A 25,819-nucleotide genomic window follows, 5' to 3' on the forward strand; every position below is an offset into this window, starting at 1 on the left:
TCATCACTAGTCCTGAAAATATACGGCACACTATACTATGCTGTTAACTGCACTTGTTCTCTTTGCTTAATTATCCTCTTCTGCAAGAAAATATAAAAATGGAACTAATTCATAATTCATGTTTCAAGAAATGTTTTTTTTTCATTTTGCTTTTAACATACGGCATCATTTAACATGGAGGATTAGCTCTGCAGAAAAAAATACAAATAGTATCAGCATAATTCCATTACTATTCCCATTTGAAAAAGCTTTATAAAATGAGACAACCTTTTTTCTAAAAATTTTGAGATTGATTCTCAGTTTGAAAATGATAAAGTATATTGAGAAGCATAACATCCTGAAATCTTAATTATTCTCTCCTATATGATAAATCAGGTGTCAGTCAACTTCACTAACAGTTGTATTTAAATAACATTTATAGAAGTCTTCATCCTTAATCAAATCTAATTAAAAAATATATCAATACAGGTATCAATAATTTCCAATTGATAAATGTTCTATAATGTGAAAACCTACCAAAAGCCACTGTTATTTTAGTTGTGAGCTCTTCTCCCAGCTGCCTTTTCTTCTCCTTTTTCCACACAAAAATTACATAAAAATACATTTTGGTCACCAGTCCTCCAGGCAAGTTTTAAACTGGTAGTATAAAAATTAAATACTGTGACAGTCTACTGTTTCCTGATACCTGAGTATATTTGGCACTGTTACAAAGTAAGAGAAGATCACAGCAGAGCAAAGAACTCTATAATCTGTTTAATTTTTATCTTCACAGTGAAGTTATTTTTGTTATTACAAGTATGTTTATTTTTTCCACATTCCAGTGAAATAACGTCTCAGGACCAGACTGTTCTGAGAAAACACAGAGACTGCATTCATGGAGGTAGAACCACCACGTTGCTCAGCCACGATTGCCCCAAAGTCACCCTCTCAATTCCACAGACAAATGAAAAAGATAGTATCTCCGTAAAGGGAACTGAGAAACTATCGAATGTACCTGGAGGTTGTTAAACAACCTCTTTTTGAAGAACACTTTACAGACATTCTTAATGCAATGCCAACAGCTGTAAAGTCTACAATATCACCATATTGATAATCTATTAATAAAGCCAAGCAAAGAAGTGAAGAAAGATGTTATATTTGTAGAGTAATATCCCCGCGTTATATCATACAATAAAAACATTCTCTGTTTTTTGCATATCTTTTTCTTAGCTTTTGTTGCTGTAGATCCTGAAATACCATCTAAGTTGTCAAACATCTTTTAGAAAGAGCCAAGTATATCCATAAATGAAAAGCTAAAGAAAGAACAGTTTAATAAGTAGACATAGCCAAAAGATTCTAGGATCTAGCAGAGGCTGCTAATTAAAGTGTCATTGTTACTCAATTTAAACTTTTACACACTCTGATACCCAAATACTCAGGTTTTAGAACTGAGGAGGCACTGATTTCTTCCAGAAAATAATTACACACTGAATTGGCAGGATTCTGACCAATGTTTATGCATGAACACACATCAGCCAATTCTGTGGAAAACTTTGCTTTTAATTAAGGCAACTAAGGAAGAAAGGCCGTGTTTCCAATTACAAAGACAGCCACACGGCATTCAAAAGGGTGTGTTTTACAAAAGGTCTGCACACCCATGCAACCTCCAATGGCAGCTTGAGGGCAACAGAGCTTAGTTAAAAACCACTAACGTCTCGGTGTTCAACAGAACAGGAGACAAAACTTTGAATTTTCAGTTTTATCTGCCAAGTTTTAGAATGACTTAGCGGATTTAAATAATCAGGCTCAAATTTCAGTGAAACTGGCACCAGTAGACACTTGGTTTATAAATGAGTTCCTACAGGCAAATGATTTTGTGCAAGGCAATAACCTGTAGCTGCACTTCTTCAGTGGAAAGGAAACTCCACAATACAGAATGATTCTCCCCTTACGGCCGATGAAGCACCAGTGACGCAGATTACTCCACTTTAGACAGAATTGGTCAGACAACATCACTAACAAGGGGTCTTGATGATGAGATGCAAGTAAATCTAAGTAAATGCAACTTCGGTACTGACAAGATGTCTACAAGTTCATTATTGTGAAGAAATTGATAGACCAATGGCAGCCTACGATGCTTGCATGGTCTTTCTACAACATGTTTCTTTGAACTCAAAAAGAAATAAGCAGGTTGTAAAAAGAAATTTTGTCACAATAAAAGTTGCTTTATCAGCCATACTGACTAATCAAGTGTTTCTCCCTGTTTACAGGCACTAGAAGACTATAAAAATTCCCACTGTAAAACCATTTAAGGTTAAATCAGAAAAAGTCCACTGCTAAAGCATGGTGCCAACTACAGAATTATTTCAAGTTTACATACTATTCCCCGGCAACGTATTAATTTTTTTTACCTTCAGGGTTCTTCAAGTCAGGACAGAAAGCACATCCTTAATAACACTCCAGTCCTTTTCCAGGTGTTCATGCGTTGTGTTTATATGTACTATTATTTAATTAGCCTGCTGATTGGAAACCTAGTTATCTGATATTCGTCTTTCTCTTTTTTATTAATGGAGCCACCAGCAATACCAGTGGGTGAAAGGTGCTGTTTCCTAAACCTTCCAGAATAAATATGCTTCAAGATAATGTCATTTGGACACATGGAAAATAAAGTCAGACAGTCAATAGCAGAGGTGTTTAATGCTAGTAACACTCTCAGCTTATCAAGGTGCATAAGACTACGAAGAACCTTTTCACTCAGGATGGACCACCTTATGAAATAAGCTGGGAAAGGAAGACTATAATTATTTCTTTTCCACTTGGGTTATGAATATATATATACAGTTTGTAGCACTAGAACAAGTGACATTAGATGTTACTTCAAAAGTATCATTAAAAAAATTATATACATATATATATAAAAATACATATCTATCTTACAATCATACTCAGTTTGACTTAATTTGAGGAAGACCCTTAATCTCCCAAGACAGAAATTTGAAACACTGGAGAAACAACATACAGACAAGAAAAGCAAAAAGCGCAAAACAGTACAAAATTAGCATGAAGCATTTTTCCCAGCCACAACATCTTTCCAGTTACACTGCCTAAGCAGTTTCTGAAGGTGCCTCCCCTATTGCACTACATACCAAAATTAAGAACAATTACTCTGCAATCACGGCTTCCAAAAAATAATCAACCTACTTGACAGTAATCACACACAGAAGCACTTCGGGTATCGACTCCAGATCCTGAATCCAGAACACGTAATTCATGAGGTAGTATGCTGCTAATCCTATTACCCAACAGACAGGATTCTCTTTCTGCAACTTTAATTCTTCAAAATATTACCAAGGGAAAGTAGTGATTTCAGGAATTAGGCTCTGGTATTGTGTTTTAAATGCTAACTTAATTACAGTGTTGTTCTTATTGTTTGCTTTTTTAAGAGCTGATTTATTCTGCTAATTAGAAAAGCCAGTGTTGCTGCAATTTCATGTCTACACATTACCTGTATCTAAAAAAAGAGACACTGATTCAGCAGCAAAAATGGGGCCATGCAGCATGAAGTGCCCTTTCCTCCATACGCTATCCCACATATCTCGCCCATTCAAACTCTGCTGTTATCAGACTTATCAGAAGCACGTGTTACACTGGTGAATACAAAGATAAAATGCTATAATATTTTCATAAGCATTTGTTTCCTTAGTACAACAAAGTGGAAGTGATGTCTGGCACACTGAAAGTGGTGCATCAAAGTATGATTGCAAATCTAGTTTTGTGGGGTTTTTTTCTGAAACAAATGTATGCAAAGCAGCCTTTTAAGTCCAAAGATACGTTTTTGAAAGAAAACAAAAAAAATAAAAAAACCCTATTCAGTTTCTAGGGTACTTCCACCCTTGGAAATAACTCGCATTTCAGAAGATGGACTAGGTCTGAGAACTACAGTTGAATGGATATTTTATTTTTGACTTTTGCAAAGAAAAGCAACCATTTTCTATATTTTAAAAAACCACAACACAGTGATATGCTATGCTCATGTTTAGGAACAGTTCCTTCTCAGAGGAAATTCAAGGAAACGTGTTTGTAGAAATGGTTTTGCTCCTCCCAGGTCATCACGTAACCACATCCATCACACAAAAGTCACACTGCTTACCTTTATCCACTGAAAAAATACTCTGCATTTTCAGAAGACTTCAGACAGCATGGAAAGTTGTTATTTTATTTGTAATCAAAGAACTTCAAATACTTGGAAGATAACTATAATGTGAATTCAATGTCAGCAAACGATGACCACACATTGATCATTGCAAGATAATAAATAATTTTCTCAACTTTAAGAAATACTGGGCAAAAATATTTCTCTTCTATTTTTTGGACAAAAACAACACAGACTTAAATACTTTCCTCCTTGCTGACTATTTATCATGTTAAGTCACAATGTCACTTGCATTACTGGGGGTGGAGGAATGAAGACCGAACTGTGGAGGAGGAAATCATCAACTCATTGTAACTAACTGAAGGAAGAACATTGGTTTATGACTTAAAAATTTAAACAGAAAAAGAAAATTGTTTGAGACATGCAAACATGAGATGCAGTAGCTTATTTCTATAAATGACTGACAATGTCAGCGGTACCCCTTGGGGTAATTAAGGACTGTGTAATTTTCCAGGTACATAATCTGGGCGCTCTGGAAGTTGTCATCAGTTCATCATCTCCAGTATCATCATTTGTAGCCTTGCAAAAACAAACGGATATACTGACCACAGAAATGCAAGCTTTAGAGCATTTTAGTTTTCTTCTAAAGAGAAAAGAAACTGGCTACTCTTGTGCAAGTTGCAAAAATCAAAGGTAAAAAAGTTGTTAGGTTCAACCCTTGAGGGTCAGCAATGGTGCTATCAACTTTATATAGAAAGGCACGACAAAGCTCTTACTATAAAGCTTTTCATATAACGACATGAATAAACACTCTGAGTAATATATATTGGGATAAAACTAAGAGTCATAAACACCCTTCTCATAGTCCTTCGCTTCTCCAGTAGATAACAGTAACACAACATCAGTTTTTCCAAAGAGATCTGCTTTCCATGCTCACATTTCCATCGACATCAGTGCACACATTTCAGTAAGAGATCTGTAGCAAAATATTTCAAAACATTTGCTGGCTACACCAAGGATGTGCATGCCCAAAGTAAATTTCAGAGGAAAAACTGTGGAACAATAGATAACTTTTATTTCTCACGTCTGGAAAGAGTGGGTATGCACAATTCAATATTAACCATACTTCGTGTTTCAGCATGGAACAAACAGTAAAAGCGGATTCCCACAGCTTGTTTATCACGCCTCATCTCTCCTCTTTTGGTTGGAAATCACTGGTATGTAAAACAAGGTTTATAACAATTTAGGTAGGTTTACAGTTTATTAACATGTAAGAGAAAATTTAAGGTTTAGTTTTTAAAGTTTTCTGGCATGTGTTTCATGCTGCTAGCCTGCCACCACAGTAGAACATTTCCATCTCTACTGAAAAATAGTGTGACAACAACGATCAGACATCTTTGAGAAAAAACACAACTCCCTCTGCTGAGATATTCCATCCTAGAGTGAAAACTTCTTCACTCACATGAACTTTCACATAGGGTTACATGAAGTTAATGATGATGAAGCACATATTAGAATTGTTTTCTCTGTTTCAAGAAAATTTGGGGCAGGAAAGGCTCCAGTCTTCCCTGCTTGTCAGTTAGGCTGCATTTATTTTCATGTGTTTGTCCAAGGGGAGTTTCAAATTCCCCATGGGAAAACAGGAGCGAAATACAAGGCTTTCTTCCTTGTTTATCTCCTCAATATCCAATGTATTAGTCATAACCAGAGAGAGAAGGGTTGACCAAAATAGCATCTATGAGAGAAGGTACATTCTTTGAGGTCTTTCTCCCTTTGCCAATTGCTTATGTCAGCTTTCTCATCTTGATGTGCCAGAGATGTGCAGGTTCCTAGGAAAACGGACCCCAAAATAGCTGTCTCCTTCTTAGATACAGCCACATACAGAAATCTGACTGCTGAAAGAATCCTCTTGAAGGCGTCAGAACACCTCGGCCTGAGATACAGCAGTAAAGGTCTGGGCAGGGGAAGAGAGGAGGAGGGTCAGGGCTGTTGACTGAAGTCTCCAGCTGTGAACAACCAGTTCTCTTATTTCTGCCCACAAGTCATGGAAATGGTATCAACGGGCACAGACTGATTTCCGCAGCTCATTAGTGACATTAATATCTTGGGCATCCTGTGGATACTCTAGTTATGATGCATGTAAAAGTAAGGAAATGCCTGCCAGTTGACAAGAGATTATTCTCATGTAAAATACCTTTACTTGATCTTTCCAAATATTATACGGAAAATTATCATTACTCACCCTGCCAAAACAATAGCCTGACGCGAAACTTGACTACTTAGATGTACTGTTGCTCACAGTTAAGCAGCTTATGGGTGAATGTAATTGCTCAGAATAATTTCAGACACTGTAATTAAAAGATCAGGTTAAAAAAAATCTACAAAGCACTTTATAGTCACACCTAAATCTTCCCATCGTCAACTCCAGTTATAATCTGGATACATGTAACATTCTGCAGTGCCGTCATTTTCTGAAGACAAGAGTTTTCCAATTTGAAAGAGACTGTCTTCACTGCTGAGAACCAGTTAAATATCTTGCGTCGACTTTATTTTCAGCAGCGATGGAAATTCTGCATCTCAGAATATCTAAAAGCACCAGCATGCATATTCCACAAAAACTCCCCAAAGCACTGCAATTTTTTTCCAGACTGGAAAAAAACCCAAACTTTCTGGCATTTTTCATTCCTCCTACAGAATCCAAGAGTTACTGTTGTTTGAAAATAAAAATGTGAACCACTTTTCTAAGACCATTCAGAAAATGTCTTCCTCCTGCAATAAATGATACAAACAACTACAATATCTTCTCTCTGTCCAGTTGCAATAAACAATGCATAAGCAGTGCAATTTTATTTATGTCTCTGCCTTACCCATGGGTTCATGCAAACAACTGCATCTCTCAGCCACCAGTGACTGACAAACGGCTCAGTTAATAGCAAGATATCAGGGCACAAACCCCACCATTTTTGAAGAGATAAATGAGCTCCCTCATCATCCACCATAAAGAGCAACAGAACTCAGAAATGACAGACTGTTCATCCGTGCAAAAATGAAAGGGAAACTTGCGCTGCATTGGCCAAAATCAAGACTCAAACCAACATAACAACTCCCTAAGAAATAATAATGTTCTTGTTTATGCTCTCAAAAGCATTAAACCAAATATTAATGATGTTTCTCAAAATCTTCCCCCACTCCCCTGTACAGGCATAAAGAAGTGCCATTTCCTTATTACACTGCTTTATTTCTGAGACAATAATTATTATTTTGTTAATAACAAATTCTGTCAAAATATGGCACTCAACTCACCAAGGCAGTAAGACTGACTTTAAATATGCCAGTCTAAACATATATTTATACAAGTCTCAGTGACATTTACTTGAATGCTGTAAATTATTAAATTAACACACTTATATGACTTGTTTACGACAAATTTGTAGTACTGTTGGAAAAAAACAAACCTGAACATGCAGACTTTTCTATGTAAAGAACATTCAGAAAACAGCAAGAGACAAGACTTAATATAAGCCCACTGTGCTCCTTTTTGTTTGTTCATTTCATCAAAGCATTGACTGAAAGATGGAATAGATCATCTACATAGCTGGCTTTCTGGATACCGTTAATTGACAAAATGCAATAAGCCCTGCAACGATCAGTAATATTTAGGAACCAAAAGAGCCTTTTATTACATTTATAGTAACAAAAAAGCTCTAGAGGTTGGCAAAACCTTTCATTGAGCAACTAGCACACTGTGGTCAGTGCAATTACACAGAAACCACCATTTCCCAAGTTGATCTGGTCACGGAGTTTTTGCTGCATACTGCAAAGAAGCTGGATAAATTACAGCCCCAAAATGTATTTGATATTTACCAATGATCAGAGAAGGGGCTAAATGGTAAATATTAAAGGAAATAGTTTTTAAGTCAAAAGGAACAGAGGATCTGTGCTGTTGAGTATCATTACTACTGATTTGTTGCTTTTTCGTTGCATTTTATTTACACTTTGCAGGCTTTTAATTAAAGACAGGAGCTAGCATAAGAACTGAAACAGACACACTTAAATACTAAAATAGCTATTTTTACACTAACAAAATACAGATTTCAGTTCTTTAGGATATATGCTTTCCAGACGGTTATGCTTTCACAGAATATAGACAAGCAGAAATTGTTATCTCCTAAAGCAATGACTTTCAGTTCTCAATGCTAATTTTTCAAATTAGATGTTATTTTGTGCAAATTGCCTTAACACAGTTAGCTGACTCTTTGATACAAACTAATCAGCGTGGGTAATGACTGGTTTTATAAACTCTTCACTTGGAATATACATACTAAGTAGAAGAAAAAATGTAAAGACTTCCAAGCATGCCTCCTTATAGGGACACTATAATAACAATATTTCCCTTGAACTTATCGCTACAGCCTTCTCTGCAGTAGAAATGTAACATCATCGTTATTTCCAGGTGAAAGTCACTCATCACTCAAAGCTCCTGTGGGGAGTCCAGTCTAGTGGCCAGCACTGGGGGGGCAGCAGCCCTCGTTCACATTCCCACCCATTAACAACCAGACCATCCCTGCAGAACTTCACGCTTGAAAGCTGCCGTGGAAATTCAGCATTTATGGCTGTGCTGATCAACGGCATCATCTTTTTACCTAAGTAAAGCGTCACATGGTTGCCATCTTGGTCCACCAAACAGCTCATCATCTGCCTACATTGCGGTGGCTGTTTGCACACTGAGCAGAGGACCAAGCCATCCTCTCTTCTCTGGATACTAAATGTCCACTTTTTGTCAAACTATGTAGTGATTTCTATTTAGGCATTATTAACTGTACAGCAGATCTTTTCACTGGAAGATACAAATAGCATTGGCAATGACAGAGAAACACAACCATTATGAGAAGACGATGGATAATGGATCGAGTTTTCCTTCCTGTATTTGGAATACTATTTCTATTAGCTTGTCTAAAAGGGAGTCCTTCTCATTTCTACCTCAACCTATTCTGTGAAGTATGAAAACAGCCACCTCCTTCATGCAGATCATGTCCTAAACAGTCTATTTCAGAGCCTCACTTCTTTCAGATTTCTAATCTCAACAACCTTATTCCAATACAGAACAAATAAGCTAATGGTTTACAGAAGTTACATCTCACAAAAGGAGAGCTCAGGAACACAGGTATTTCTTTTATGTGCAAACAAATGAGATCCTGTTGGATTCTCCTCTTATTTGGACACGAGGTAAAACTGTTCACAGCTCCAGTTGAAAATCTTTCTTTTTGGTAATAATTTAAAACATATTTTTTTTAAAAAATCGGTAATACAGAGTCACTTTTCAAAATAAAAAAGAAAGAGTATTTGAGAAAAGTTAGCCTTACCCACAAATTTCCATCCTTTTTTTTTTTTTTTAAATTTTTGCACAGCTTCATATCTGCTCTCCATCTGTACCATACTGTAATGAAGTGGCTGCATACATCAGGTTTAAACATCACCTCTGGTGCTGCACATGTACAGGAAGAGCCTCCCCTGTACTTCTGTGACACCCCTTTTCCCACCTCCTCTGCAATGGTATAAATGCAGGGACAGCCACTTTTCTAAGGAGCTCCCACCTTCCATCAGTCTTTAGTGCCGGGACTGCTCATTGTTTCAACTGACTCTGTGACATCGGTCTTGGGATCCAAGATATCAAAAGCTATTTTCCCTCTATTACCAATCACAGTGTTGAGAATATGGACTAAGCCGTGTTTAGAATTCACATGCTAGCGAAGAGAGTGGCTGTAAACTAGCAGGTCCAGTATTTAGCAATTTATCTATGTATCAAGTAACTTCACACAGAGTGATTCAAAAGGCCTTGCATATCTCTGCAAAGTATTTCTTAAAATAAAAATGCAATGCAATAAATCAAAATAAGGCATTTGTTGCATCTCTGCCTTCACCCAATTTGTTTTTTTCTTGTTCTTTTATACCAGAATTAGTAAGAAAACTGGTAAAAGTAGTTTTTGTAAGAGGTTGCTTTACTATTTCCATGTTCAATGAATAAACATCACCATTCATTGCATTAAGGATCAATGCCATAAATATGCTTTCCATATCTTACATTTCTGTCCGCCTGTACCCCCTCATTTAATGTCATCTCAGGTCCACAGAAAGTTTTGTAATTCAGAGACTTAAAGAATATTCCTTTTATATTCCTTCACATACCATCAAGACCATTATGATGGCTGTAGTTTCTTTTTCCCAAAATACTTAGTGAAGAGTGATTGGGGGGTGCAAGCAGTCGTTTTGCACTTGGACTTTGAAGGCTTGGTGTTGACCTGATTACATTTGGTTTCACTGCAGGATGAATCTCTGTTTGAGACAAAAGAGAGAAAGAGACTGTAAATACTTTATTTTAAATAAATAAATAAAAAAAATAGCCTATTCAACATATTAAATTTACACTTGTATTTCCACTGAAAGTTTCTTCAGCATGAGAGTGTTGACAGGAGCTTGAATAACAATTCGTGCATGTCTTCATACCTACAGTTCCTCCAAGAAAAACCTCTATTTCACTTTAGATTGCCCAGCTTTAATACTATAGTGTAGATGTCCAAGGATTTCAGAGACTGAAGAGATAATACAAATCAATCTGAAAAAGGTCTATGTTTACATTTTCCTGCCCTTTGGAGGTTTGTACTGGAGGTACACACCTGTAGATTTTGAGCAAGAAAATAAAAGCATTTTACAACAGTGAAATCACCTCAATACCTCAAGCTATTCAATTTTTTGCCACAATAACAAGCTCTGAAGGATCTTCCCAAACACAAGTCACCAGGGAGCTGGCCACAGAAGGGCTCCGAAGCCGAAACTACCTCGAAACGTCAGCAGGAACAGAAAAATCATTAAGAGTGTTCCTTAAAATTATTAAGTTCAGTTCTCCAGGTACTGCCAGACTCCCATGCAGAATCATAATGGGGGATTTTCAAATAACCCAAGTATCTAATCCGGTTCACGAAGCAGGGTTATTTTGGAGGAGCAAAAACGGTAAGAGGCAGTGAAATGCTTCTGGCCAGCACACTTCAGGGCGGTAGCTGCCATGTTGGCCAAAAGTTGATATCGTTGCACGGAAATTTCGCAGATAAAACCAGCAAAAGGAAGCCTCAGCAGAGTCTGCTTGCCCTTCACCAGGAACTTGCTGAAACAATTAACTTACTCCTATCACATATTTGGGGTCAAAATGTCACCACTGTGTATGTCCTCAGACAGACCTGAATTTGTGAGGGAAGCCAGCCCGCCTGAAGGAAGGTGCCCGTCCCTCCAGCACAGCTGCGGGACACCGCGTCCTGGCATCGCACGGGCTGTGAGGCGCTTGCAGCCCAATTTCGGCCAGACACCTGATTGCCCCACAGAGCAGAAGAGGCCTCTGGACTGAGACCACGAGGGCAGAGAGGCTGGGAGATGGATTTGGAGAGTCAGCTGTCCAAGGGGAGTAGAATCATAGAATGCCCTGAGTTGGAAGAGACCCACAAGGATCATCGAGTCCAACTCCTGTCCCTGCATGTGACAACCCCTCAGTTCACACCATGTGTCTGAGGGCTTGTCCAGTCTCTTCTTGAACACTGTCAGGCTTGGGGCCGTGACACCTCCCTGGGGAGCCTGTTCCAGTGTCCAGCACCCTCTGGGTGAAGAACCTTTTCCTCATGTCCAACCTAAACCTCCCCTGGCACGTCTTCCTGCCATTCCCTTGGGTTCTGTTGTTGTTTTCTCCAGAGAGAAAAGATCAGCGCCTGTCCCTCCTCCTCCTCTTGTGAGGAAGCCATAGCTGCCATGAGGTCTCCACTCAGTCCCCTCCAGAGTACGATCAGTAGACAAAAATGAAGTTCTTTCTCATTTGTAGCCTGGGTTTGCACCTCCCAAAGAGTGCTTCTTTCTGCTTTTCTGTTTATAAAATAAAGCACAGATGCTGGGTATATGCAAAATCATTTTAGATGAGGCCAGGTACCCAAGGAGGAGGCCCTTCACCCTCTGCTATTCACAACTATCGCACAGGAGAAAGAGAAACCATTGCACAAAGCCGCCTGCAACAGCAGAACTTTTCCTCTTTCAGAAACACCAAGGGACTCTGACATGCAAGCGCTCGCCGGCCTCAGGCTCTCGCCCCCCTGCAAGCCTTCATATGCAGCCTGAAGGTGCCAAACCCACCCACCCCAACTGGGGACCAGCCGTGGCTGCAAGAAGGGCTGGGGGTGCCGTGATAACAGTCACGACAGCCTTTAAAAGGCAGAGATAGAAAGGTGGTACCAGCCAAACACTTTCATAAGTATCCACATAGTTGGAAAGGAGCAGGACGGCCACAATGACCCGGCCAGGCTGTACTGGGAACTGCACACCAGGAGGAGACAATGCCAATGATTTTCATATTTGAAAAGACTTTGCTCCATTATTAACCACTGCTTTGGTCAGAGCTTGCAACCACAGTCTCAAAGCATGAACACCCTCATCCACGATGCTTCAGGAGGGTTAGATTAGAAAGAGTGGAGTAGGACAACGCACAGGGCAGGCGTTAGAATAACACAGAAACGGGGTGCAGGTAAATTGCTTGAGGGCAGTCCTGTAGATTTGCGTGCGCATGTCAAGGTTAGTTTGATGTCGCCAATCTTCTCACCATTTCAGATGAGAGCTTTTTGGTGCCATTCACCACAGTACTCATCTGCTTTTTCAAATAAAAGAGTTTAGGAAAACTAAGCTCCCAACGGATTTAATGGCATGGCCCTTTTTTTCATGCTATGGAGAACAAATGTCTATTTTGCTTCTTTACTAAAATGGGAACAGAAGCATACTTAATGTCATCAGACTGCTAAAGCAAAACTTTAAGATGAAATAGAAAGGTTTGTGCCATTTGCTAAGATGATTGGATTTTGGATTCCAAAAGGCTCATTTGGCAATCTGCTCCAATTTTCGGAAAGAAATTATTAATTTTCAGGTCTAATACCAATAAAATATTATCTTATTTGCCAAAGAGCTCCAGCAGCATCCACAATAATCCCAGCAGCTGGATCAACATTTGAGAACACATAAAACCCTGCCATCTACAGCATACAGGAGATGTAATTTTATATTTTCAGGATGAGTGAAGAGTTGAAGAAAGAAGCATTTCCTTCCTTCAACTTTTCTTCTGCCTGGAGGCCACTAATCCTCCATTAGTTTACCTTGAAGGCTGTCGTTTCTCTTTCTGTGGTAAAGGAAGGTAGCAAGACCAAGCTTCCTTTTTAAGTTCCAGAAAGGAACTTAAACAGCTAGGACCACTTCTCAATGGGTTGAGTCCTTCCTGAACTATATTATCCCATCATATGACTGTATTATGGAATAATAGTAATTAGGGATCTTTTAATTCCTGCTTTTACCACTGTGCTATTGCCCAGTACTTCACTGAAAATCCTCTAGCCACCAGCACTTTCTGCTAATTCAGAGAACTATCTATAACATCCAGATAATCCAAAGTACCCCTTTTTCAGCCAAACAACAAATTCAGTCAGATTCAGACTGTATGATCATTTCTGAAATAAAAATCAAATAGGAGTAAGAAACTTGAACTATGTATTAGGAACCCCTTTTTATAAGACCAGGTTGCAGCCTCAAACAGGTAAATAGCAATAACAACTCTAAAAATTCCTTCCATTTCAATTAATGTCACTAGGTTAAAAAAAAAAAAAGTAATCCAAAGCAAAAAAAAGTTGAAGTCTCCTACTTAGTCACTTAAATAAGCATCCTGGATTCCAGAGATGCTTAAGCAGCTGCCCTCGTCTCCTCAACATGCATCTCAGCTGGAAACATTGGCCTGGTTTCCTCATAACTAGGAGGTAATAATACAGGGCAGGGGTGTCAAACTCATTTTCACCGAGGGCCACATCAGCCTCACAGTTGCCTTCAAAGGGCCAAGTGTAATTTTAGAACTGTATAAATGTAGGAGTAGTTACATTTACACAGTCCTAAAATTACATTCGGCCCTTTGAAGGCAACCAAGAGTCTGATGTGGCCCCGGTGAAAATGAGTTTGACACCCCTGCTATAGGGCATTTAATTAGCCAGGGGTTCACCTTAGGTGGTTTGCTCAATAATCACAGCGATGACTGAAGAGACCACAGGGGATCAGCCCCAGATCCCCGGAGGACAGGGACTACTTTTAATGCTGAACCTACCTCACCTGTGGAACTGACGGCCAAAAGGCAGAACAGGGATAAAGGGACGCGATGACCCAGGATGTGCAGGGCACTGAAATCCTCTCTGCCTTACCAAAAGGGCTGAGAACAGCAGCGCCCTGGGAGGCACAGTTAACTGTATTACAGTAAATATCTGTGGGAACTGCATGGAAGAAATTTCAAAAAACCAAATGCCTCCTGTATAAGCTACAGAATGACAGTTAATACTAAATTTTGTAAGAAAAAAATAATGCAAGCAATACTTATTCACTGGAACATGCAAACAAACATCCCAAACAAACAAAAAAATCCCCATCCCAAACTAAACTGAAAATCCCACCAAGCCAGATAGCCAACAAAAAAACATCTTCTAGTCATCGTTACACAGCTAATTCGGATGCATGTCTGTAACTACACTGGCTACAGTTCATATCCCTGCAACACGTATTATTTACCTTCAACCTCAGTAAGATAACTTCACTTCCCATGCTGTCAAACGCTAAGAAGACTCTACATATACCTGGTCTATTTTAGCACCGTAATCTTCTACAAAACCTTCGCCTAAGCAGACATAACACTATCTGACACTGTTCATCCATTCATTTCCAACAAACCTACAGACTTACGCTCCCAGAGGTATCAAGAGGACCCCTCACTGGCTAAATAACATGGCACTAAAAACATGCAGTATCTTCCAAGATTACACCCGCTGCGATTTCTTCTTTTGACTGCACAGACGAGGTCAGTCAGATGAACCATCTGCCTCCTGCCAGATTGTCCCCTTGCAACCACAGCTCCACCAACTCAATCAAAGCAATCCTTTCCTCCTTCACCGGAATGACAACATACGCAACAAACACAGCTGGGATGCCTGTAGGAAATTATCAATGGCTTTTTTCTTAAACTCCAGGGCAGAAGGAATCAAAATTCAGTGAGAGTGGCTCTAATTCTTCATTACCCAGTTTTCTAAGTTTGGATTTTGTTAAAATTGATGTTCTGGAAGAACAGTACAGCTCATTAATAGCTGAATTCTATTTCAGTAAGTCAATAGACTATTATTGTTTACTTCGTTCTAGTATAAAAACCCCTCATGTTGATTGAATTTTTGAGCAAAACATCTAGACTGACTTCTAACCTCAGCTTCGCTTCTGATGATTAATAGAGTACAGAATTATTCACTGCTTCTCTGATCAATGGCTTCACTTCTATAATCAAGGATTAATAAAAAGCCTCTGAGGTATCTCAGCTCTCACGACTGTAAATATTTAATGGTCAGTGGTGGTTCCTTGCAAAGAGGACAATTTTCATTTTTTTAATAAGGAATCACAATTACTAAAATTTCTCCTCTCTCCCTTATCTTAGGTGAGCTCATCATCATCTTGGCTGTGATTTCAGTACAGATTTCATCAGATCTTTTAAAATTCTGCCATCGAATTAAAAGATCAGTGTCTTAGTGTGGCTGAGGTCTCCTCCTTTTAAGTACGTACAAGTATTACAAGTAGATTCAAAAGTAGATTCAAGGGGCACAGTAGAGCAGCACTGAGCATAGCGAGAATCTCTCCTTTGAGTGCCTTTTTTTTGTTTAGACTACCAGTCTACTTTTCACATTCTAAATTACATCAGTTTTCACCCTGCCGTTTTAAACCAGTATCAGAAGGCCTTCTGCCTACATCCTGCAAGTCCAATCACACAGTTTCGCAACTGATAGCAGACCAGAATTTTTATTAAGTTTAGTTTTCTTGTTACTAAAAGCGTAAGTCTCTCATTCTATGCCTATAGGATTTTTTAGTATCAGTACACGGTGAACATTCATTTGGTTTGTTATTCTCTGGATACGCACCTAAATAGCCAATGATACACGACAGTGGTTTTCTGGTGCTTTTTATCTTCAGAGGATTTCCAGCAAGTTCACAGTGTCGATCTGCATCTGAGAATTTTAAAGAATAAAACTCAGTTTAAATATTTACCATGTCAAATATAATTAGGATGCACCAACCAGTTTCTGACTTGCATTTTTGCCACAAATGTCTTTTTTTTTCCTTTTAGCACATGTTCTTTTTTTCATCAGTGCTAATAATGATGGCTATTTAAAGACAGGCCATGTCCTCATGCAAGTGATGTTATGTTGGTTTGTTTTTTTAAAGTTAACATAAATTGTAACACAAATTTTATTGCAATTTTTGCTTAAAAAGGCTTTCTGGAGACAGCTAGGCAAATGAAACATAGATGAAAACATGAATACTAAAATAAAAGCTGCTCCAACTGTTAAAAATAATCCATGCTGAATTCTTCATTGCTTTCTACAAGCTTGTCTGGCTTGAAACAGGGTAATGGAGGTAAAAAGGATTTAAAGTTGGGACTACTGATTTGTCATGTCTTGCTCTCATGATATGGTGATCCATATATTTCTTAATAAGTAACACAGAACATGTGGGCTACCATGGGAACATGAAGCTTAAAAAAAACCAAAAACAAACAAAAAACCACCAACAACCAAACCAAACAACCCTTTACTATAAACTTTCAAACAAAGTTGTCAATTGTAATCAAGTATGACACAGCTCAAAGGTCTCAAAGATTGTTACTTCCTGCAAAGTAAATGAAAATAAGCAGGTCAGTAACCACCTTAAAATTGATGCTACAACTGCAAACTCACACCTTTAAAGGCACTGTGAATATACAAGCAGAGAATCTGTCTGAATGCCCTAAACATAGAAGTGTTCCTATGAAGAGGTTCACGCTGGATAGCGCAGTCAGTCGACCTAAGGCAAAAATTCGCAAGACACCAGGTTTCAGTAAATAGTTTCCAGACTACTGGAACTGTACCATCTTTTTTTTTAAACTACTCAGAACAATTTGCTTATCTGTCTTCCAAGGCACATAAGTAATCCCCATATAGGGCTTCCAGTATCCCTAGAACACAGGTTTTCCCTTTTATAGAAAACTATGTTCATAAGTTGACTGTGTAGATCTAGAGTTCTCTCACATGGAATTACTTCCCACATGTACATACCTACATGTACACCTTTCTTTGTATAGGTTTCACATATGCACATGCAGAACTGCATCTTCTAACAAGCTTTACAGGAGTTAGGTATTACAAACAGAGTATAATAATTGTAATTCTACTTTGTCTCCACCTTATGTTTTACCAAAATGTTCCCGCTTGCTTCATTCCAGCACACCAGATGGAGCACATAGCCATACGAAGAAGGTAAGACACTATATGGAACTATTTACAATACAATCTCTTTATTTTATCTAGCTCTGTGCAAAAATCATGTAGGTCACAAAATCAGCAATGACTGAAGTATTTCAGTACGCTCACAGATGTTTCAATGGATCAGACAATGCACAACTTCAATATATTAAGAAATCTACTTGAAATTCTGGAAATGCCAGCTGGTATCTGGGCAGCCCAAAGGTTCCAAAGACCTGATGCGGTATACATGAAGTACTTTATTATTTTATCTTAATAACAAAATATACTGTTCTCATCGAAAAAAATGCACTGAACCTGGTGCCTGGAATATTTTTAATATTCCACAATGCTTGAAATATTTTAAGTGACAGAGTAGAACGATGTGTCTCCACTGTCTCCCTTAGTAAAATAAGCACAGACTATACAGTGAGTATTTTATAGTTACTCTGGGAACAGCAAAGCATCGCCTAAGAAGTAATTATGAAGAAAATTTTCCATCTATGTCTTCACCGTAAAAAAAGACATTGAATCGTGCCAAGATATTAATATACTGACTGAGAATACAGAGTGCAAAGAGAGCACAGTTCCCATGCCTGAGGCAAAGCATATTCACCAAAGGTACTAGGTGGGTATTCCAAAGCACACCTATCTATTAAAATAGTTAAATATGTTTAACAGCAGCAAACTTTAATCCACAATATAGTACACCTATAAAAAGTATCATAAAGGTTATGATCTTTATGCACTACATACAGAAAAACACAAAAGTTAGACCGTGCATCACTCTCAAGTGTAAAAACATAGAATAAAATTTAGGTACAAATTTGGCAAAAGCAAAACTAAAACCAAGTCCTAAAATCAAATATGGGCTTACAGGCGAACGCTAAAATTCTCAGTGAGATCAGTGAAACAGTGGAGAAATAGCTATGAGGAAAAAAAATACTAAAAGCCAATAATTGGAGTATTATATTTGATAGTGTATTTTTTCAAACATTTCAAAAGGAGGAAGTGTGTTAGTGCCTGCAGCAATAGGAGATGATAAAGGTATGAGGAAAACACTCAAGAAAGATAAAGGCATGGCAGAGAAGCTGAATGAATTCTCTGCATCAGTGCTCACTGCAGATGAAGTTCACTTCCCAAATCCTTTTATGAGTGAAGTGTGAAAAGCTCACTTCCCAAATCCTTTTACGAGTAAAGTGTGAGAACTGTGTCACACCGAAGTGTCCATAGGAAATATTTCAAAACCAACTGGTTAATGAATAAAAACAAGTTACCAGGAGCAGGTGGAATCCATCCAAACAGAAACTGCTGAGCACGTACATTACTGGTGTTTAACTAACTCTTAAACTGCTCTCGGTTCAAGAGAACAAAAACACAGCAAACGTGATAACACTCTTCGGTAAGCAGGTCTGCAGACTGGCAAAAGGGGTGAACTATTAATAGAGGCGAACAGTTAAATATGCAAACATCAAGGGAGCTAAAAACGACCTTGTCAAGGGAAAACATGTTTAATGTGTTCACATTATGCCACCGTGTGTCCTCGCAGCAAGACAGACGACTCCACCGTGGCCATCCTGGCCCGAGGCCCTTCCCCTCCGCACTCCCAAAACCGCGTACGGACCCTGCGCTGGGTTCTGGGATCCCCACCACAAGAGAGACAGGGACATACTGCAGCAAGCCCAGCCCCTGGAGAGTCACCCGGCTGGTTGCGGGGTGGAGCACAGGACACACACGCGGGGGCTGAGGGAAATGGGCCTGGTCAGCCTTGAGATGAGAAAGCCAGGGGGAGACATGGCTGCCACCTGTAACTGCCTCATGGCAAAGCAGAGAGGAGACCGAGACAGACACTTCTCGGAGGTACATGAGGACAGAATCAGAGGATGGCCTGAGTTACAAGGGACCCACAAGGATCATCGAGTCCAACTCCTGTCCCTGCATTTGACAACCCCTCAGTTCACACCATGTGCCTGAGGGTGTTGTCCAGTCTCTTCTTGAGCACTGTCAGGTTGGGGCCGTGACACCTCCCTGGTAGGTAGTCATGCTGTTGCTGTCTGCGGCAACAGGCACAAGCTGGGAGATGGGAAATTCTGCTTAGATGTAAGGAAAAGATTACTTACTGTGAAGCTGACCAAACACTGGAACAGGTGCCCAGAGAAGCTGTGGAGTCTCCATCTTTGGAGACAGACAGATCTTGTTTGGACAAAAGGTCTGAGCACCTGAGCTTTGTGCAGGGGGTGGAATTGGAGACCTCCAGAGGTCCCTTCCGACCTACACCTCCAGTAACCCAGTGATTGCAAGTGTCACAGGCCTGCCAGGGTCCTCTGAAGGAATTGTGACATGTACACGTGCAGCTGATCTGGCAACCAGCTGGGCATTTCAATTAGTTTCTAACAAACTGTGTCGCCAAAGACCATCGCTGTCCAGCTGTTACAGGTTGAAAGAGAAGTTTTTGTCCAGGGATTATCACCCAATTAAAATCAATTGTCTTTATAATCGCCAAAGGATCTGTGCTGGGCAACATATGAAAGATCAGGAAAAGAGGTGATCAGGGAGTTAAAAGTTTCCTGATAAGAAATTACTGAGAGTAATCAAAGGTAAAAATGATTGCGAAGGATATCAGCAGGATCAAACAACAAATGTATATTAATTCTTAAGGGGTAAAATGACTGTAACATATAGATACAATGATGAGTGCTCAACCACCACCACAAAGAAAAGAATTTATGGAGTGTCAACAGCTTTCTAAAAGTATCTAAACAATACTCAAGAGCAGTCACTTAAAAAGAAATTAGAATCAGACTACTAGAAATGATGATGATGGGATGAAAAGACAAACCATCACGTGACCCTCTCTAAAATGATGGGAAAGCCGTATCTTCATGTGCATGTAACCTGGGGCACCATAACCCTAACAAGTAAACAGTACAATCAGAAAAACTACAGGGAACATTACAAACCCCAGCATGAAAGAGATTTTTTAATGAGGTTTTAAACGAACCAAGTTCTTACCTAGTAAAGTGATGACTGCTGTGGATATTACACAAGTCAACAAAATCAGGAATGCTATGGAGAAGATGATAGAGAACAAGGTTTGTTCTTTTAGATTTGAAAGTTATTTTTAATTGTATCTTTTTTAAAAACTAGGTTTGTAGGTCTCTATAAAGTGTGAAAACTCTCACTGGGGAGTTATTTCTCTTCGATATTCCATCCTATCTCTATCAAAAATTCAGATTATCTAATGGATCTACTGTGCTCTGTAATTCTCTGAATTCTGTTCTTAGAAACTCTGAAAAAAAATCTAGTGTGTTCTTGTAATTATTTTACTGGCCACTAGAATTTAGCACAAATTATATTAAAAGACAACAGCAGAGAAAGTATTTTCATCCTCCATGCATCCAAAAGACCTTGAAAAGCTATCAAAATCAAGAAGAAAGAAGTTATTTGTGACTCAATACTTGTGAATGTTACTCACTTCAGATGAACATATAGTTTTATGTCAGTAAAACATAGGCTGCATGCTTACGAAGGCAAATCAGTAACAAGATCTTGGCAGTCTACTGAATTTTCACTTGTCTTTGTTTTATTCAAACCAGAATGTAACAAAGCAAGTACTGTGTACCAAACTTCTTGTTAAATCTGCAGATTCAAAGGTATGTTTTGATCATGAACAGTATACCCATTTCAAGATAACTATATATATATATATATATATATATATATATATAAAATACAGGTATATTACCATCCACTGAAAACATTCTGACAATCCTGTCTACATAGACAGAGTTCAGTTACCCAAATTTAAATTATTATAATTAATGCATATAGTTATAGTGGTAAAACTATATCCGAACAGGAGGAAAAAAAAAATCCCTCAAAATCTTCCTGTGCTGAAGTGATGAGGTTCACAGATGCACAGAGCTCATATCAACACACTTGTATAAACCAGAGACAGATCAAATCCTGCCAGTGACCGTATGGAGACCACCACCCACTTTGGTTTCCCCTAATTAAGAGCCCTTCCTTAGACAGGATAGTTTTGCTGAAGTTTCTAAAACCCACGTCTAATATATTCAAACTAAAAAGAATGCATATTGCCTCATTTAGAGCATGGGAATTTCCTCTTACTGAAACCGGTCAGCCAATTCTCATTATTCCTGAAAATCCATCAGTTATGTTTATTGTCAACAATTCCAGCACACCTATTATCTTGAGGCAGAACAAAGTTTGAGATGCCCATGCCGGGTTGTGCTCTTAGCAGGAGATGCCATGCCTTCTTGACCTTCTGGAGACCATCCCCAGAGTGAACTGGGATGCAAACGCATCATCTCCAGTACCTCCTGCTGGCGTCCGAGGAGGGGTCATCCCATATAGTTCACTGATGAGACAAATGTAATTCTCGGCACTAGCTGAAGGAATGAACAAGATAGAATAGGACTTTTCTGTCAGCCCACGTAATGGGCCGAGGCAGATGATGTGGGTGGAATTACAATAATAAAAAAATGCTCTTTCTGAAATCTGGTTTCACCTAAAAGATGGTTGGGCTGGAGATCAGTATCCTCAGATGCTTCCATGCCCCTCCAAGACAAAATTAGTATCTGCAGATGAGTTCGAGTGGAATGCAAAAATCAATTTATTTTATGAGCAAGCTCTGACTGGCTTGTTCAAACTTTCTGTCTCAGAACTGGGAATTAGTTTCATTTACAACCTGGCACTTCAACAAATTGCCTAAGACTAAGAAGGCGTAAAACCTGGTATGCTGCTGGGTTAAGTGCTCTACTATCCTTCTGTCTTTAGATTTTATGGTTTCTGAGCGTTGGTACAGTGCCTACTGCGACACAGTTGTGAAATGCAGTTACCTTTTCAAGCACTGATTTGGCACACACGAAGCGTCAGGCGAGTCTGACAAAACACCTAAGCAGTCATTAAACTCAGGTTTCAGCACACCAACATGGAAAACAAATTCCAAATCAGCTCATGGGTGTCCTAACCACCTCATGCCACATCACATAATGGGTAACCTGCTACTTTGGCCAGATTATTATCTAAGCACGACTGTAACTTTTGTAACACCAACCACAGACCTTTCATTCAATCTTGTAATTGTTCAGTGGTATTCAACATACAAAATTAATTAAATCTCTCTTCTAAAAATTTTTTAAAAAGCAAAATTTACTTGCATCAGGCTATCCTTAGAAAAGGATTCAAGTCATTGAGGAAGAGAATCTCTGTTTAGTTACAACAAAATCTACAGAGCGCACTGAACACAGGTCATCAGATATAAGTACATGAACAAAAACAAAAAACAATTTCTTTATGTACTTACTTATTAGGCGCTACTAGAATAAGAATATGACAATGACGATGCAGGCAAGAGCACTGTGTGATTCCACAGAGAGACACTGCCAGAAACAGAACATGTGCCTATGTGTGTGCAGATGTGTGTGTGTGTGTACACACAGGGAAACATGAGTTAGATTTCTTAAATGAGGTTATCATCTGGTTTCCACTATTATAAAATAATTCAAATGCGTTCAAAAAGCACTGACAACTGTGAATCTCCCCCTCTCTCCCCAGTCTACGTTAGGTAATCAGAAAGCATCAGCATTCAAAAAGACAAAATTGCAAGGTATAGATTTTGCTTTATGTAAAAAGAATAATGAAAGACGGGGAAAAAAAAGGTATCTTTCTGCTCTTGATGTTAACCTGATGTGGCATTTTTTCATTCAAAGGAGCAAAGACGAAGTGCTCACAGCACTGCCAGTCTGATACAAGAATGACTATTTCCAGCTGAAAAGCTCGGCATTTCACTCCTTTGTTTTAATGTTCAACTGTGTATATAATGCTTGGTCTAGTATGAAGAGTAACGGTTTGATGAAACTTTTTTTCTTCTATTTTTTTTTTCCTTAAACAAAAGCTTCATCTTCTTTCAAACTGAGTTACTGCGGTGAGTGAGAAGAAATAGGGATATGAATAAAAAGATTCAAGTGAACTTTTAAAATTAATTTTCCTCTATGATTCAGCAGAAATCAGTGCCAATTACATAAAAAGTACAATGCTTTCCTCTCAGAAAATAACTGTTACTTTGTATTACGGATTAAAAATATAATCCTAGTCCAGCCTTAAACACATTTCTTCTATGAAAGTACAATCCATTTTATTCATGGACATATGGTTTCCTTAAATCTGAAAGTTGCTCCTGCCTTGCTTATCTTTAGAAGAAGAAAGAAAATGGCCAACAAGACAACTAAATAAGTACAACAAGGACAACAAAAAGAAATATTCACCAAATTCTGGATGACTGCAGAAGTAGATGAACAGCGTGCATATGAAGAATGGCTGGTATTAAAGTACATAAGGGGAAAATAATTACTCAAAACCAGATTTTAAGCCTCTGGGGAGTAAATTTCTTACAATTAACACTGCCATCATCAGCATCCCAGTTAAATATGCTGGGAAAACATTTAGCGTTAATCTAGTTAAACATAGTTATAAACCCAACATCTAATATTCTAAAAAGGTGTCTTCAATTCTAATACAATTGACGGCGCGATGAGCCAGCATGGCTCCTTTTGGAATACCAAGCATCTGCTCTGAGAACGGCCTCTATGGGAGACCGGGAAACAACAAAACAGCGCCAGTGGTAACACAACGCGCTCCGTGCAGATGCAAAACCTGCTGGAATATTCGGTGACTGCAGCGGAACTTACACACCTACAGATGCAGTCTTACCGTTGCTATCTACAACAACTCATAGCCTTTTGTCATACTACTAGTGAATTCATCCATTCTTTATATTTTGGCTACAAAAAGAGAACGCATAATATAGAATTTTATTTAAAACTAAAATTTAAAACTGGAAGAGACAGAAAACAAACAAACAAACAAAGAATGATGCAACTATGATGAAATAATAAACACGGCTATCACCACAGTAATAATGGGCTGTATTACAGGCCAGATTTAAATTCTTATGTATCCCTGGCTCCTTATTCCTTGACCAATGCCACCGAGAAAAAGTTAAACGTGTACAGATCTGTACTTTCTGTTCAGCGAAAGCATAAATGAACAATATAAAAGCAAACTTCTTTCACAATGCCTAGTAGGAAGCATGGTTTTTGTCACAGCATGGATTTTGCCTCCCTGCCCCCTGAGTTTTTTTTAATGACAATTTTCTAAGTGAATGAGTTACTAGTTCTCCCCTTGTAATTCACTGAAATGTTCCCCCAGCCTGAAATCTGTTCAAGTCAGCCAGACTTTATCCAATGTGTTGGTGATATGCTGAACAAATGAAAAAAAATGAAAAGCAAAAGCATATAGACAAGAAATGTTTATTGAAAAAGAAAATAAAATTAAAAGACAAAAATGGGTGGAAAGCACAACACACAGAACTAAGAATTAAAAAAACATCTTACATTCTGCCTTAATGGCAGCAAAGTTAATAGGGACAAAGGGACGTCTTGCTGCCTGCCGCAGCCGGAGGGTATTTTTGCAGACCTGACGGGCCAGTTTTGTCCAATACGTTGTGTGAAGAAAGAAAGCTTGACGTGTTTTCACTGCTGACTTTGGACTTCCAGTGTTACGAACTGGAGTTCCCTGCGTGGCCTGTCGGGACATGTGAGTTCTAACATGGGATTCCTACAAAAATAAAACAAAACAAACAAACAAAATCATAACACTTACATCCGAATTACAGCATTGAAAAGAAGAGGATTTGGTTAAATTCACAATGTTACACAAATAATATGTATAAGCACTACGCAAAACCCTGGGGCTTATGTAAGAAGCTGTATAACACAGTAGAGACCTTTATTGTGACTGGATATATAATGTGATTCTACACAAGATATAGTATAGCCATATTAATGTTTTATAGATAACACACCATTTCATCGACAAGATAACATTTGTTCACCAAAAATGCATGCAGTGGATGTTTGTTTACCTACGACTTGGTCATATAAAGACACAGCAGGACTTGCACACTGTGCAGTTCTACTTAAGACAGGAAAAAGGTTAATAAATTAAGTTTTGCAACGCTAAAGTTGAACACATACATAAAAAAACCATTCCATTAAAATATTAAAATCACAGCAGTCTTGTGAAAGCACCACACTTTGGTTTAGGAAGTCTTATCTACACAATTGTACCTCTGTAGGTTGGCTGGAAGAGAGTTTATCTTCATCTGTCTGCGTGGGCATTTTCAGGCCACCGTATTTCTTCCAATAAATCCAGCAAGATGCACACAATCTGCATTGCATATTAGGAGGACCCCAAGAATACCACTGGTGAGACTGTGGAGCTAAGGAGGAAAGAAAAACAC

At 38.6% G+C, this 25,819-nt stretch overlaps 1 protein-coding gene across 1 annotated transcript in view; it reads right to left on the reverse strand.

Annotated features, from left to right (window-relative positions):
• Positions 1 to 25,819, reverse strand: part of MTA3 (metastasis associated 1 family member 3) — a 130,834-nt gene that overhangs the window by 26,850 nt on the left and 78,165 nt on the right. Inside the window, exons 13-16 of the mRNA XM_065630934.1 lie at positions 25,647 to 25,798; positions 24,912 to 25,134; positions 16,135 to 16,221; positions 10,319 to 10,465 (exon numbers count right to left, since the gene is read on the reverse strand). Coding sequence (XP_065487006.1) covers positions 10,319 to 10,465; positions 16,135 to 16,221; positions 24,912 to 25,134; positions 25,647 to 25,798 — 609 coding nt within the window. The remainder of the gene's footprint in view (positions 1 to 10,318; positions 10,466 to 16,134; positions 16,222 to 24,911; positions 25,135 to 25,646; positions 25,799 to 25,819) is intronic.

This window comes from Caloenas nicobarica, chromosome 3 (genome assembly GCF_036013445.1).
Source record: "Caloenas nicobarica isolate bCalNic1 chromosome 3, bCalNic1.hap1, whole genome shotgun sequence".
Classification (NCBI taxonomy): domain Eukaryota; kingdom Metazoa; phylum Chordata; class Aves; order Columbiformes; family Columbidae; genus Caloenas; species Caloenas nicobarica.